Raw genomic sequence first — 16,470 nt, 5'->3', positions numbered from 1 at the left:
GTGGTTTGATATCCCCTGTTATTCAAATGAGAGAGAGCAGTCCAACCAGCAAATACGCGACAATAGAGCTCAAGATCCAGGTAGCCTCAAAATGTAGAAATGTTCCGCTGCTGAATACAGGCTGCTGTGCAGGCTAAGAAGATGGTTGAAGTCATAGACACCTGATCCTCCAAATCGAATGGCAAGGTCCAACACGATGGAAAGATGGTCATCTAGCTCCTGACTCCTGGATGGGTAAGCCGAGCAGAGAAATGTTGCTGGTATCTATGGGGCAGAGAGCACTGGAGGAAGCTGAAGGCTGGAGGAATGAGGCGAAACTGATGTCCGCACCTTGGAGGATACACGTACGTAAGGCAGAAGAGATGAGAGGCTGATTGAAGAGACAGGCTTAACTGTGCAGGATAGCAGGAGGAGCAGTGTAAAGGGGGTGAGGATGGGCCATGGCTGAGCCAGCAGTGACTGCAACTGGAGACCTGGAACAATAAGAAAATAAGGCAGAAAGGCAAGAAGGTAACATCAGGAAAGATTGAGGAAATGGGTATGAAGAAAGGGGGGCTGGAATGGGGAGGGATGATAAGGGGTTGGGCTGAGATGATAAAGGAGGAAGCTGAGGAGAAGAAGAAGAAGGAAGAGGCTTAGTCAAAGGCATAGAAGAAAAAGGCCAGAAAAAATAACAGGGGGGAGTGAATAAAAAAAAACCTATAAGCAAGGCATGCAAGTGACCAGACTAAGCAAGTGGAGTGACCAGTGTTGGCTGGGCCAGCAGCAGCAGAGCCAAGCTGCCTGGGAATTAGAACAGGATCAGGACATCCAGCAAAGGGCGACAATTCTCCAGAGGAGGTGTCCAGGGAGTCAGTGACATTATCACGTGCCAGGGCCATGGGGAAGGCGACGTGGTCAGGCTGTGCTAGAGCAGCAGAAGGCAGGTGTTGTTTACTCCCAAGAGACTGCACATACAGGGAGAAAAGAGCTGCCATAGATGCTGCAGGGGCAAAATGTTCCTTAACGACTTTCTGCAGTTTAGCCACAGTCCGATGAGAGAGAGAGGGATGTCTCGATTTAGATTAGGAAGGGCACAGAAGTGCTGGAGCTGAGGGAGCTATGAGAACCACGGGACCTTTGGGCGGGGTTGGAAGCTGGGGGGATGCCAGTTTCTTCAGGAGTCACTGCATGTGTATGAGAGCGGCTGTGGCAAGATGAGGAGCCAGAGGAAGCTGAGGCAGCAGGCATTTCAGAGAGTGATAAACTTCCTCTTTAACAGTGAAGGAGGAAGTTCTGAAAGACCCCCTCACTGACTCAGAGAGGGATTCTGATGTTATTAGGAGAAAGTGACAGAATATTCTTCACTGACAAAGCTATTTACTTTATCATTTAAGACTGAAATACACATACTTGAATACTTGAATAAAATGAATCACCTTCAATGATCATCTATAATTAATTGAATTCACACAGCCCTCACACACCTGGAGGGCAAGGACATGTATGTCAGAATGCTCTTCATTGACTACCGCTCAGCATTTAACATGGTCATACCACACAAACTCTCAGAAAAGCTCCTCACCCTCGGACTGACACCCACCCTCTGTAACTGGGTACTGAGCTTTCTATCAGATAGACCCCAGTCAGTCAGAGTCGGCAGCCGCACATCCAGCACAAGAACAGTGAGCGCAGGGGTCCCCCAGGCCTGTGTGCTGAGCCCCCTTCTGTACACACTCTTCACTTATGACATTGTAGCCTCCCAGAACAATGCCAGCATAATCAAGTTTGCTGGTGATACTACAGTCATTGGACTGATCACTGGTGGGTACAAGACAGTGTACAGGAAGGAGGTGGCTGAGCTGGTGGCCTGGTGTCATAACAACAATCTCTCCTTGAATGTAGAAAAGACCAAGGAAATGAAAAAGCGGAGGCTGCACACACCCCTGTTCATTGGTAAGACTGAGATGGAGAGGATGAAAACCTTCAAATTCCTCGGCATCCACATCAGCGAGGATCTCACCTGGTCTCACAACACACACTTCGTCATCAGGAAGTCCCAGCAGCGACTGCACTTTGAGAAGACTGAGGAAATTTGGCATGCCAGCCAAAATTCTCAGCACCTTCTACAGGAGAACGATCGAGAGTGTTCTTACCAGCTCCATCACGATCTGGAATGGAAACTGCACTGCTCAGGACAGAAAGGCTCTCCAGCATGTGATCAAAACCGCACAGTCCATCTCAGGAGCAGCTTTCCCCTGACTACAGAACATTTATCACACCAGGGTCATCAGGAGGGCCCACAACATCATCAGGTACAGTACACACCCCCAGCACAGACACTTCACACTCCTACCTTCAGGCAGGTGCTACAGGAGTGTGAAGTCCAGGACTACAAGACTGACCAACAGTTTCTATTCACAGGCCATTAGGCTGGTGAATACCTCACTTACTACCTCTTCCTCCCTACCATTCTGAACTAGTTTAACCTTGCACTCAATAACTGTACCTTACCTGCAGTATACTGCTGCTGTTAGAACAATATGGTATACATCTATTACTTGCAAAGAACACTACTGTTTATTGTTTACATCTGTTACTTGATGCACTTCATGAACAGCAGCTCTACATATTTGCACAAACGCACATGTAACTTTAATTTTATTTCAACTTTGCACATACTGTACATTTTTACTTTTTACTACTGTTTTTAGAGTTATTCTTATATTTTCTTTTTTTATTCTCTTAAGATTATATTTGGTGAATGGAGGAACAGCAGAGTAAGAATTTCATTGGACAGTGTAACTGCCTGTTCTACTGTGCATATGACAGTAAAACTCTTGAATCTTGAATATTGTAAAGTATCAGTATTTCTTCATATCTTGTTGTAATGACACACCTAACAGTTCCTGTGGGTTTTCCTATGTGGTTCATCTAGTTTCTCATGTATCTCTTTGATAAGACATTAATTATTATATGTTTTATTTTTAAAGACAAAGTAAAATTATTTATCTGGACATTGCCATAGTATGCAGTTCATATATAACACAAAATGTACCCAAATAATATAGCAACAGAAGAAAACACAGGAGAGGCCATGATTCAAGAAGTGCTCTTTTCTAGTGTTATTTTTAACCACATCAACAAAAAGGAACAGAACAGAAACTACAGCAAAGGTCACAACAGACCACATGATGGTTACTTCCACTAACACGCAAAACCCACACCCCCTGACACAGACTAACATAAATAACACAGACACATACCAATAACTAACAAACATTAAACAAGACAAATAGTCCCTGTTGGAGGTTACGCCCACCAAGAGCCTTTGCATGTGGCTGCCTCCATAGCCACACCTCCAGTGTCTCTCGGCCAGCCAGTGCCAGCCAGTACCGGGTCATTGCAATACCTGTGATTTTGATGATAATGTTGGAGTATTTCTAGAACTGCTGATTTCCAGAGATTTTCACATACAAGAGTCTCTAGAGTTTACTCGGAATACACTCGGTTCCACTTCTGTAAGCCAAGAACCAAAAGCTGAGGCTGCGGTAAGCACAGGCTCACCAGAACTGGATAGAAAAATATAGCCTATTCTGATGAATCTTGTTTTATTGCTTAATTTTTTTTTTTTTTTGATGCACATAGATGGCAGGTTCAGAATTTGGCACCAACATAAAGTCCATGGGTCCATGGAATGTTTTCTTGGCAAAATTTGTGCCTGCTGATACCAATGAATCACGGCTTTGCCACAACTTATTTGTATCCTTTCATGGCTACAATTTGCCAGTTTATGTTACATTTGTAATACACATGCTGGTGGCAGCTCAAAGTGCTTTACTGACAGGTGATAAAACATAGTTATACAGGAAATCATGAGTATTTATCAGTGGTGGACAGTAACTAGGTTAATGTAACTCATTACTGTACTTAAGTAGTTTTTTTGTGTATCTGTACTTTACTGAAGTATTTCCATTTTGCGCAACTTTTTCAAAGTCAAATATCTTACTTTTTACTCCATTGCATTCTGTGAAATCTGTCCTTCCTTTCGGTTTATATGTGCGAAAAAATTTAACGTGTCAAAATGAAAGAAGTGCAAAGCAAGAGCACCAATCAGGGCACAGTGCACACCTGTTTTGAGCTTGTTTTGACCTGTTGGTCATACCGACCCACTGCAAGCTTATGTTTCAACGTCAGCACAGCAGCATAAAATTTTGGGAGAGTCTATTCAACATAAATGATGAACTAAGCTAACTTTGTGTAAATAGACCACAATATAGAAATATGTACACATATGCAGTCGTGAGTGACATGTCTTTCTTCTGAATTTATACAAACTATCATTTTATAGTAAATTCATGTAGGCTACTTTGTTTATAAACAGAGACCTACAGATCACTATAGTGAAGGAAACTCATTTGTGAACCTGTGATTAAAACAAGTTTTTATTAAACTTAAAACTGTAACTAAGCTGCAAATAAATCTTATACTTAAACTTTGCATATCAGCAAAAAGTGATTTCAGAGCCACTTGGTTCTACCTGATAGAAACTGTTTGCCTTCAGTGTTTTGTGCTTATGATTATTTTAATAGACATCATCAGTTCTGCTTTTACTGGATTAATATTTTACCTTGTTTATCTCTACTTTAACTCAAGTACATGATTTGTGTACTTCGTCCACCTCTGATCTTTATTTAAAATCAGAAGAAAATGAAACAGGTCTAATTAGAAGACAAACACCATGAGACGTAGTTTTAATTAAATGCCATTTGCAGAAGGTCAGTATCTGCAAATCTTAGATTACATGCCGGAACATAAACAGAAACCCTGTGATGTAAGCAGGTGCTAGGTCCTTTGGAGCTTTAAAGACTAGTAGCAGAACCTTGAAATATATCGTGAATGATACAGGCAGCCAGTGCAGTTCTTTCATAATGGAAGTGATGTGATCTCTCTTATGCTTTTGTTATGATGCTGCTACATTTTATATGAATTGTGAGGGATGTATAGTTTTCTTAGGAAGTCCGGTAAAATGAGCATTACAGTAATCAAGTCTGCTTGTAACAAATCCATGAAAAAGATTTTCTGCTTTACTCTGAGATCGAAAATGCTGAACTTAGCGATATTTCTTAAACTACTACTTTAGTGACTATGAGCACTGTTTTATCCCATGTGTAAAGAAAGTCTAAGATTTTTTTTCTTTTTTTTTGGAGTTTCTGTACCAATGATCAGAATTTCAATTTTTTTCATGTTTTTATTGTAGACAATTTTGTGACATCCACTGAGAAATATCTGACACACAGCTAGTTGGTCTGTCTACAGAGTCTTGATCTACAGAAGGAATAGAAATGTATAATTGGTGTCATCAGCATAGCTATGAAAGTTTACATTATGCTTCCTAAGGACATCATCTAGAGGTAGCATGTACAAAGAGAAAAGCAAAGGCCCTAAGACTGAACCTTGAGGGGCTCCACAAGAAATGGCTAATGTTTATGATGAATGATTTCCAACTAAAACCATGAACTGCCTATTACTTAAATATGATTTAAACCATTCTAAAACTGTGCCCCAAGAGGCTGACCCAGCATTCAAGACACTGGATTAAAATCTTGTGGTCAGTGGTATCCATGGCTGCACTAAGATATAATAAAACCAAAAATGAAGGATTTTCTGCATGAGGTAATTCATAATGTGAATCAATGCTGTCTCTGTACTATGCTTAGAATGAAAACCTGACAAACATAAACACCTTTATTGATCACAATCGAAAAACATCTCAAGGAATGAAGTAGGAACAGGGTCAACATCACATAGGGATGAATTTGGTTTGTTTAAAATAGTTGTGAGCTCCTCATAGTTCACAACAGACAGAGTTCATTACTGATGTATGTGGTTTATCAGGAATTTTTATGGGAGCTTGTTTCAGTCAGCTGATCTACACCCTGTCGTATCAGGTCTTTTTTATTTTAATAATGAATTGCGAACTCTTCACAGACTTTAAAAGACTAATCAACATGAAATGCACTATCAGACAAGTTAGGGTTAATTAGTCAGCCTAAGGTGGAAAAAAGGATTTTGGTGTAGTCTTTGTGTCTATTAATTTCACTGGAGAGATATGACTGTCTGAATATTTCCATAGCATTATTATAGACTGAGGTCTGATCTTTGAGAATATCATAATGTACCTGCAGTTTAGTTTTCCTCTGTAAGCGTCTGATTTATGACAGTTTCTCTTAAGCTGGCATATTTCCGCATTCATCCATGGATTTTTAAGAGTGCACAAACTTTTCTTCCTTTTTACTGGAGCGAAAAGTTCAAGGGTTTCCCATAATCTAGCACTTAGGATGGATTCAGATCTGTATTCGCTGAACTATTATAAACAGTTTTAAACTTGTCAACTGTTTGAGTCACTGTAACATTTTTTAAAGTAACTTTTAGGTACTTTCTTCTTTACTTCTAAATTGATTTGAAAGAAAATGCAGAAATTATATGATATGAAAACATCAGAGACTTGAGACACATTTGTGTTTAAACCTTTATTCATGACAGGATCCAGGATGTGATGAGCTTGTGGGTAGAGCTGCCCATGTGCTGCTTCAGATTAAATGTCTCTAGAAGTCTAATGAATTCTAATGTATTACTATCTGAAGGACTATCAATATGTAAGTTAAAGGATCCCTGAGAGAAGAATCTTGTCATAGTTTGTGGATGCAACTGATAATAGAAAGTAGCACTTTCTGACAAAAAATGTATTATTTTGCTTGGAGGTCTGTATATTGCAATTATTAACACAGGCATATCATTAAAAATCTTGTTTGTAACATAATCAAGACATGAAATTACCAATATCACATTCTATCACATCGCTGTTGTCTGAAGAAAACCTTGTATCTACATTTTTGATGTTCTTCAGTTTCTGACATAATTTGAAAATGCCTGCCTTTACATTTGGTGTACATTTCAAGATGAATGGGCTAAAGTTAATGACCTAAAATGACTTGGTGGCAGGGTGGAGTCTGGTTCCATTGACTTACATAAAAAGTAAAGTGTATACATGCATAGATATATAGATATGTACACAATTGAATGCTTTCAATATTATTTTCAGTGCCATTTTGAAAAGTCACATTTTTTATGCAGCTTTGAACTAGCTCCTGCAAAAATCTTTACTTCAAGTTTTTTCTTTACTTTAAGTTCCACTGCTACAGTAATAGCCTTAAGGATTTAAATTTCAGTCACATGTTGCTCATACACTCAAGCTTAAAGGTCCACTAGAATCTCCACTTAAAATGTGCTGTATTTGAGGCATCACTGAATAAACAGGCTTCATGAAAAGAGTAGGTTTATCTTTAATTGTAAGCATATGCATAAACAGTAACTACAAATGCAAACAAACAACATTCTAGTACATTCAATTAACTGATTTCTGAGAATCTACAATAGTGATGCTAAAAGTCCGTGCGCTACAGCTTTCAAAAACACAATAAGTGATGAGAGCCTGTTAGGTTCAGCTGTACAGAAGAGTAGATTATAATTAGAGATTACAGAATAGATTATTATGTAAGTATAACAGCTATAATAAACAGGGTAATACCATCCATGTCTTTAAGACGATTTGGTCAGTCTTTCTTTGATGTGGACAGTGATGACTGCAGACAGCATGAGGGTCAGACTGATGGAATACAGCACAATCTTAAGCAAACACACAGATACACCAGCAGAGGGAGACACTGAACCTGAAACATGCACAAGAAAACCCAATGTTGGATAATATGTGATAACCAAATAGAAAAGAACTAACTTGTTTCAAGGAAATCAGCCTGTCATTTTACAGAAGAATTTATAGTATTTAATGGTAACCAATGACTACAGCTATGACTATAGATCTATGATAATCAGTGACTACTGTTAGCAGTGTATCAAAGTGAAAATATGAATTAAATCAATGAATGGTAAGCCTACCTTGACAATATGGGGTTTATAAACCTCCCCTAAAAGCATCTTTCAATTGAAATGTCTGACTGTCTGCAATAAGATTTAGTTTGTAATTTTCCTGAATTTATTACACCTGCTCATGCACTGTATGATGCAATCTGCCTCCTGTGATGACCAAGAAAAGCAGATAAATCGGCCTTTGTGTTGGCTTCACTTGATAATTTGATTCATATCATAAATCTCACGTGCTGTATGTTCTGCTGTCTCATGAATGAATCTGTGAAGACTGATTTGTCTATGCTCTCTATGTAACATAATAAAAGACTCCATTAGACTCTTAACTGATTTCTACTTGCACACATACTCATACAAATATCTACAGTTACCCAGAATCAGGTGTTAATTTGTCACGATTGGCTCCTCCCAATCCTGTCCATGTGCTTTTGTTTTTTGTGTTGGTCTGGTCCATGTGCTTTTGTTTTGATTCCTTCCTGGTCCTGCCCCCTTGTTTTCAGACCCTGCCCTTGATTGTTTTCACCTGTTACCCTCTTGTTAACCACCTGTCCCTGTATTTAAGCCTTGTGTTTTCCCTAGTCTCTCACTGGTCTTTGTTAGAACTGTTTGATTTGCTTGGTGTTTGTGCTGTATTTTCATGTAGTGTATCTTTCCTGTGGTGTTTTGTTTATTTCCAGCCTCCGTGGTGTTTCTAGTCTGCTTTGCTTTTTGCCATGTCTGTTTCCTGATACCCCCGTGTTGGCTCCTTGACCCTGGACTGTTTTGACCCTGATTATGGATTTGCCCTTAATAAATCTCACTACTCTTCACATATGCGTCCACCTCATCATCGCTTCATGCATTACATAAATGAAGCAAACTTTTTTCGAACATTTTCTCTTGAGAGTGTAAAGTGTAAAAAAAAAAAATTTCTAGCTGCTAGCATTCATGTTAGTAAAGCTATCACTAAGGCTTCCAAATCATGAAGTGATAATTCTAAAATAGCTATCAAGACATTAAAATGCTCTTCCATTTAACATTTTGGTGGATGTGTACTGGTGCTTGGTGACTTTATCCTCACCTGGAAGAGTTAAGTGGAGCTCAATAAAACTGATTATACTGGAAGGTAAGAATCTGCAGGTGACAGCTTTAATTAGAGTAAATAGTCACCACTGTGTTACTGCACCTGTTATTAGATTTTCCTCTTTAAGACCCAGGACTGTTTTAATGAATGCATTTTCTGCTTTCTTTCATTATTTATATGTTTGGCCTATACTGGAGGATGACTGTGATGCTTTATTTATTTGAGTGCATAACGGCACCTGCTGTTTTGTCCCATGTGATGCTTGAGAATGAGTTTCAACAGTGGGTGTCAAACAGAGGGAGTCTGTGAAAGTCTCAGTAAGAGAGAAAGACTTTTGTCTGTTACTGAGTCAGACTGTCACAGGAGAAGGATAATAATGTTAACCAGTTAAATTAACCAGTTACTAACTGGTTAATTGCTGGAATAAAACCTCATATCTCCAAAATGGTAACTTTACAAGAAGAGTAAAAAACTTACTTTATTTTTAATGTAAGTCAAAGGAACCAGACTTTTTCCATGTCATTTTGGACCATTTCATTTAGTCCATCATGAAATTTACATAAAATGTAAAGGGCAACAAGCTTTTTCAAATTATGTCAAAAACTGAAAAATGACAAAAATGGAGATACAAGGTCTTGTTCCGATAACAGCAAAAGTTTTTAAAGTTTTCAATGTAAGGTTTTAGAATCAGTGTTTGTGTCTGAGTGTATCTGTGTTCATACCTTCATCTTCATCAGCACAGTGTTGTTTATGTTCTCTCATCTCCAAAACATCCATCTTCCAACTGACTGGGTTGCTATGGTTACAGATGATGGTGCTGCCTCTGACAGACAGGGAAAGGGTGATGCCTCCAGGTGATGTCACTTCCTTCTCCTCACAGGTTTCATTATAGCAGCTGGAGCTGATAGAGTGGTCATGACCTCTACAAGTGAGAGTGATGTTACAGGTGTCTCTGCTTAGCTGGTGAGTCAGGACTGGAGCCTCCACTGGATCTGAGGTAGAAGATGTACAGACACATCACTGTAATGCTGACAGCCAGTCACTGATAAATCACTCATCACAGATCACATATTATTAAAAGCTGGTGATCTAGTAGGCTCATTGTGCATTTTCAAACTGGTCAGCATCTTTTAAAATAGCTAAGACCAATCTGCTCATTGGTGATGGTGTAGAAAATAATCTCAGTTGTTAAATTAGAACTGGTGGCTTGAGGGTCAAAACTAAACTACACTCACTGGCCACTTTATTAGGTACACTATTAGGTACACTATATGTTCAATTGCTTGTTAATACAAATAGCTAATCAGCCAATAACTTGGCTGCAACTCATTTAGGCATGTAGAGGTGGTCAAGACAACTTGCTGAAGTGCAGACCGAGCATCAGAATGGGGAAGAAAGGGGATTTAAGTGACTTTGAACGTGGCATGGCTGTTGGTGTCAGACGGGCTGGTCTGAGTATTTTAGAAACTGCTGATCTACTGGGATTTTCACACACAACCATCTCTAGGGTAACAGAGAACGGTCTGAAAAAGAGAAAATATCCAGTGAGCAGTCAGTTGTGTGGACGAAAATGCCTTGTTGATGTTAGAGGTCAGAGGAGAATGGGCAGAATGGTTCCAGATGATAGAAAGGCAACAGTAACTCAAATAACCAACCAAAATCTCTGAGGAATGTTTCCAACTCCTTGTTGAAAGGTTTCCAACACCTTTTTGAAAGTATGCCATGAAGAATTAAGGCAGTTCTGAAGGCAAAAGGGGGTCTGACCATTTACTAGCAAGGTGTACCAAATAAAGTGGCTGGTGAGTGTATGTTTAGCATGTTATACTTAAAATCAAAAATGTACTTATAGCTCCTTTACACCAAGGTATTACACAAAATAGTTACAAGTACACTGGACATGTTTCATGAAAGTTTTAAAATAAGTCTTTTTCATTAAATATTTTGATGTTGGATGATTACATGCAGGGTGTTATAAGGCAAAATAGTCCCCAAAGGTAACTTTTATGATTTTGTAATATTTTACTGACTTCACCGTTACAAATCCAGTATTTGTTCTGAGTAGAATATCAAAAGTTAATTTTCAAAACTCAATTAACACCATCCTTTAAAAAAACCTGCTGAATATTGTAAGTTATTAACACACAGCAAATTCTGAGCCCTAAATAAGTCAATACTTTTAAATCACATGTAAGTTGTGTCACAAAAGCCCTTTTGTCCACTGTCAAGCTGCTGCAAGTTCACATTTTACAGCAGAAACTGTCAAGCGCTGCTGTGGAGCAGAACCCAATAAATCTGTTCAGCAATCAGCACAGAGTCTTTGGCTCAGGTGATGTAACACTGCTGTGAGCTGCCATAGGCAGAATCTCAAATAACTCCCTTTCTCCCTACAAAGTGCCGGACATCAGTCTTGAAATAATGGCTGCTGTAATTAAATGTTTAATGGTGCCTATTAATGGTCTGTTTTTATACCAGTTTTCAGCAGTTTACCTACCTGGTTTATGTTAAAGAATGTTAAATATTGCTCTAAAAACATATCCAATTAAATGGCTTTGTTTAACTCATAAAAAAACATAAAATGACCATTGGAGTCAACTACTTCTGCCGAACAACAAATTCTTATTAAAAAACAAACAAACAAAAAAAAATAATAATAAAGGTGTGTTATACACTGAGGAGCATTAGCAGCAAGCAGGTCTGCTACCTGAAGTTTCTTTGAGCATTCAAAACTGCCTTAGTACTTTGACAATTTTATTAAACTTATGCACAACCTCATTTCCAAAAAAGTTGGGACATTCTGCAAAATGTAAATAAAAACAGAATGCAATTATGAAATGCAAATCATTTGAAGCCTATATTTAATTGAAAATTTTTTATTATTTTTTTTTAGAAATATTTGCCCATTTTGAATTTGATTGTCAGCACCATATTTTAAAAATGTTGGGAAGGGATTGTGTAATGCTAAAGAATACACCTGGTGGTTGATTGCCAACAGGTCAGTAACTTAACTGGGTATAAAAAGAACACTTCAGAGTCTTCCAGAAATATAGATGGGGAGGGGTTCACTATTCTGTGAAAGATTGTGCAGGTATATAGTTTTTCAATCCAAGAATAATGTTTCTGAACTGCAAATAGCAAAGAACTTGAGGATTTCATCATCTACATTATATAATGTCATTAACAGATTGTGAGAATCCAGAGAAATCTCTGTATTCCAGGACTAAAACCAAGATTTGCTGGCTGTGGTCAACAGGCCCTCAGGCAGCACTACATTTAAAAAAGACATGATTCTGTAGTGGCAATTACTGCATGGACTCAGGAACACTTCCAAAAAACACTTTCTGCGAATACAAGGTAAAACTCTACCATGCAAAGAATATACACACATCTTCTAAGCCGCTTCTCCTTCTGGGTCATGGGAGTCTATCCCAGCAGTCATTGGGTAGAAGGCAGGATACACCATGGACAGGTCACCAGTCCATCGCAGGGCAGACACACAGACACATACATTCACACCCACATCTAGGGGCAATTTAGTGTCTCTAATTCGCCTGACTGCATGTCTTTGGACTGTGTGTGCAGACATGGGGAGAACATGCAAACTACACACAGAAAGGACCCTTTCACCCAGCCAGGGAATTGAACCCAGGCCCACCTTGCTGTGAAGCAACAGCGCTACCCAGTGCACAATTCAAAAGCCAGTGTCCATTATAGTATGAATTTCTTGATTTCTCCACTGAAAAAACATCAAAAACAAGAATAAACCCATTTTCCCATTAATCAAATCAAATCAAATCACATGTCATATCACATTTACACAGGTGCGAAGGTGAGTGAAAATCTTGCGTGTAACCCCCTTGTAGAATTTAAATATAAAAATATATAAGAAATAAAAATAGAATGACCAACGCTATGTGCACAGACCATATGTGCTGGATTTTACACACCTGTTAGCAGTGAGTGTGAAGTGACTTTTGGCTATATAGTGCATAAATGACAGAATAAGTTTTAATGTTTGCTGAGCAGATTTGAGATCCAGTAGCTGTGTAAGTAAGAAACCAGGCTGTCATGTAACGGTAGTCACTTCAAATCAGCAGCACTGAAGGAAAAAAAAGAGTTCACCTGTAACTGAACTTTGGTTTCACTGACTCACTTTTTCTCTTTGTGGTTCAAACACCAGTGACCAAAAGGAAAGTGACCATCATTTTGTGTTTTTTATATGACCTGGGCAGTGCTCCGCTTGAAATGAGCAAGTACCTTACAAGACAGTGCACCTTGTGTTTTTAGCCTTCAGAGAAACTTGTTATTGCACATTATTAAATAAAGAATAGAGAAAATTACAGCATCTGAATAACAGCAGTGCTGTGTCAGGACTGCATGTTTCCTCTCACTGACTGATTTTCTATAAGACTTACCCAACACAGAGAGTCTGTACTCAGCAACAACTGTTTTCAGTGTACCAGATGCTTTGGCTTCATACAGTCCACTATCAGTCTTCTGTAAGTTCTTCAGTGTCAGACTGTAGGTTTCATTATTGAACTCCACTCTGTCTTTATAATGAGAATACTGTATAGTTTCTTTATCTTCAGCATAATATTTTAGAACACTATCAACTCCATTAAAAACCCAGAGTAAGTCATCAAACTTCGGTACAGAACGTTGTATGTCCAGATGAAGAGAACTACCAACCAATCCAAACACATCACTGGACACTGTAGAGAGGGGAAAAAATAAGAAAGACTACTTTATAATACTGTGTGGCATGTCAATGATTAATTTACTAAACTTTATACTGTATGTTCATACAAACAGCGAGGACAAACAAGCATTGAAATACATTTGTTTTTGTTATTTAATGTACAGTCATATGCAAACGTAAAAGTTGGGGTACCCCTAAATGTGTTTTGTTGATTTATTTGTTGAAGTATAAGTTAAAACTATACTAAGTCAGTTAGTAAGGGGGGTTGGGGGGGTTGTACAGTATCTCACAAAGCTGAGTACATCCTTCACATTTCTGAAAATATTATTATATCTTTTCATGGGATAACACTATAGAAATGAAATTTGGATATAACTTAAAGTAGTCAGTGTACAGCGTGTATAGCAGTACAGATGTACTGTCCTCTGACAAGAACTCAACACACAGCCATTAATGTCTAAATAGCTGGCAACACAAGTGAGTCCACCTCACAGTGAACAGTTCAAATTGTGTCAATATTTTATGTGACCACCATTATTATCTAGCACTGCCTTCACCCTCTTGGACATGGAATTCACCAGAGCTGCACAGGTTGCTACTGGAATCCTCTTCCACTCATCCATGATGACATCGCGGAGCTGGTGGATGTTGGACACCCTGCGCTCCTCCTCCTTCTGCTTGAAGATGCCCCACAGGTGCTCAGTTGGATTTAGAGCTGGAGACATGCTTGGCCAGTCCATCACCTTTACCTTCAGCAGGGCAGTGTTATCTTGGAGGTGTGTTTGGGGTCGTTATTGAGTTGGAAAACTGCCATGCGGCGCAGTTTCTGAAGGGAGGGGATCATGCTCTGCTTCAGAATGTCACAGTACATGTTGGAATTCATGTTTCCCTCAATGAACCGCAGCTCCCCAATGCTGGCAGCACTGGCATCAGCTTCAGAAGAAGCTTTCTTCTGGGACAACGGCCATGCAGACCGAGTTGATGTATTGTGCGGTGTATGGTCTGAGCACTGACAGGCTGACCTCCCTCTATTTTATATATATATATGTGTGTGTGTGTGTGTGACCTTTGCTTTTTTCTTTTGTTTTTTTTTCCGATATGTTAAATTCAGCAGATACATGTGTTTATATAGACTTGGTGTATAAATTTGAAGAGAATATTAAATAACAAAATGTGAGAACATGTTTCCTCTCAATGTAGCAGTGTTTAGTGTTAATATGCAATAAAGCTAATTAAAGGATATCTATGACTATATGTAATGCTAGTTCAAAGGCTTGAACAGTAAATCCGGAGCTGTTTGTGTGGATATAAACTCAGCAGTCTGAGTAAACAACAGAGCAGGACTAAGTTCAGTAAACAAAACCATCAAATAACACATTAAACAGTATGTAGCCTAGTTTGACATTTTGCTTTACAAACCATGTAACAGGGTGAAAAGAAATGTCCTCGAGTTGATTTAAAGGTTTATTCAAGTAAAGCTCATCACAGAGTTTTACTTTTAGCCTTTAAGATATAAACTTAGTGTATACAGTTTAGTCAGATCAGCTGACTTTGTCTACATTATGTGTGTTAACAGTATGCCTTATTTAACCTGTCTTACTTTACTTATTCTGTTCACCTGTGACATAAACAAGCACACAACTTAGAATTTTTGAACATTTTAAAATACTGTTTTATCACAAATTCTATTCGTCACCAGAACTCGCAAACCTGAAAAAATCATTTACACTCTTCATGTTACGCTCTTTAGACTGACTCAGAAATGATTCTCTATACGTTTTAACCTCTTTACTGATGAAGTTCAGAGAATTTTTTACCTGTGACTGAGATCAGGGTGGAGAGAACGAAGATCGGCTGCAGTATCCTCGCCATTGCAGAGACTCTGAGATACTTCCTCTATATCAGTGAAAGAGGACGTTCTGAAAGTCCTCTTCACTGCCTCTGAGAAGTTTACCAATCTTCTGAAATTCATGCAGACCTTATAAGGAACAAGTGACAGAATATTCTATGCTAAAAAAAATTATTATTATGGTTTCATTTGTTTTTAACACCTGAATACAATAAGGAGTCTGTCCTGTATTTATTCATTCATTCCTCATTCTTTCATTTATTTTTCATGCTTAACACCGAGCACATTAGGACTAGTAACAACAGTTTTTAGAGTGTACTCCTATAAAATGAATCATCTTCAATGCTTGTTCAATTAATTAGTTGAACACTAAAGCATCACTGTCTTTTTTGGGTCATTGTGTTCTAATGACACATTTGACAGGCTTTAAAATTGCCTGTCAGTTCCTGTTGGTTTTCCTCTGTGGTTAGTGTAGTTTCTCTTCATTAGCTTCTCTGTCTCTTCTGTATTTACACTTAAAAAAAAAAGATATGCAGTACTGTGTGTGTGTGTGTGTGTGTGTGTGTGTGTGTGTGTATATATATATATATATGTGTGTGTGTGTGTGTGTGTGTGTGTGTGTGTGTCTGTATATGTGTATATATATATATATATATATATATATATATATATATACTGCTCAAAAAAATAAAGGGAACACTTAAACAACACACTATAACTCCAAGTAAATCAAACTTCTGTGAAATCAAACTGTACTGACAGGCCAGTACACCAGGAGACGTAGAGGAGGCCGTAGGAGGGCAACAACCCAGCAGCAGGACCGCTACCTCCGCCTCCGAGGAACAGGAGGAGCACTGCCAGAACCCTGCAAAATGACCTCCAGCAGGCCACAAATGTGCATGTGTCTGCACAAACGGTTAGAAACCGACTCCATGA

The 16,470-nt window shown here is 38.6% G+C and overlaps 1 protein-coding gene across 1 annotated transcript; it reads right to left on the bottom strand.

Annotated features, from left to right (window-relative positions):
* Nucleotides 1-7,429: 7,429 nt before the first annotated feature.
* LOC108413490 (SLAM family member 7-like) lies at nucleotides 7,430-15,557 on the bottom strand. Its single transcript, XM_017686021.2, has 4 exons — nucleotides 15,503-15,557; nucleotides 13,402-13,698; nucleotides 9,712-9,981; nucleotides 7,430-7,712 (listed from the first exon to the last, which is right to left on the bottom strand). Exons 1-4 carry the CDS (start codon nucleotides 15,555-15,557, stop codon nucleotides 7,582-7,584), a joined length of 753 nt encoding a protein of 250 aa, XP_017541510.2. The 3' UTR covers nucleotides 7,430-7,581.
* Between the last annotated feature and the right edge of the window lie 913 nt (nucleotides 15,558-16,470).

The sequence above is a fragment of the Pygocentrus nattereri genome, chromosome 19, assembly GCF_015220715.1.
Source record: "Pygocentrus nattereri isolate fPygNat1 chromosome 19, fPygNat1.pri, whole genome shotgun sequence".
In the NCBI taxonomy this organism is placed as follows: Eukaryota; Metazoa; Chordata; class Actinopteri; order Characiformes; family Serrasalmidae; genus Pygocentrus; species Pygocentrus nattereri.
The sequence above is the reverse complement of the archived record's forward strand: the minus strand, read 5'-3'. Positions and strand labels throughout refer to the sequence as shown.

What these genes read in the sequence shown, in the direction of transcription:
- LOC108413490 (XM_017686021.2), bottom strand. Translation starts at nt 15,557, where the DNA reads ATGGCGAGGATACTGCAGCCGATCTTCGTTCTCTCCACCCTGATCTCA. An exon ending in CACCCTGATCTCAGTCACAG is followed by an intron (nt 13,699 to 15,502) that starts GTAAAAAATTCT and finishes CCCTCTCTACAG; the next exon opens with TGTCCAGTGATGTGTTTGGA. An exon ending in CTGTGCTGATGAAGATGAAG is followed by an intron (nt 7,713 to 9,711) that starts GTATGAACACAG and finishes TGCATGTTTCAG; the next exon opens with GTTCAGTGTCTCCCTCTGCT.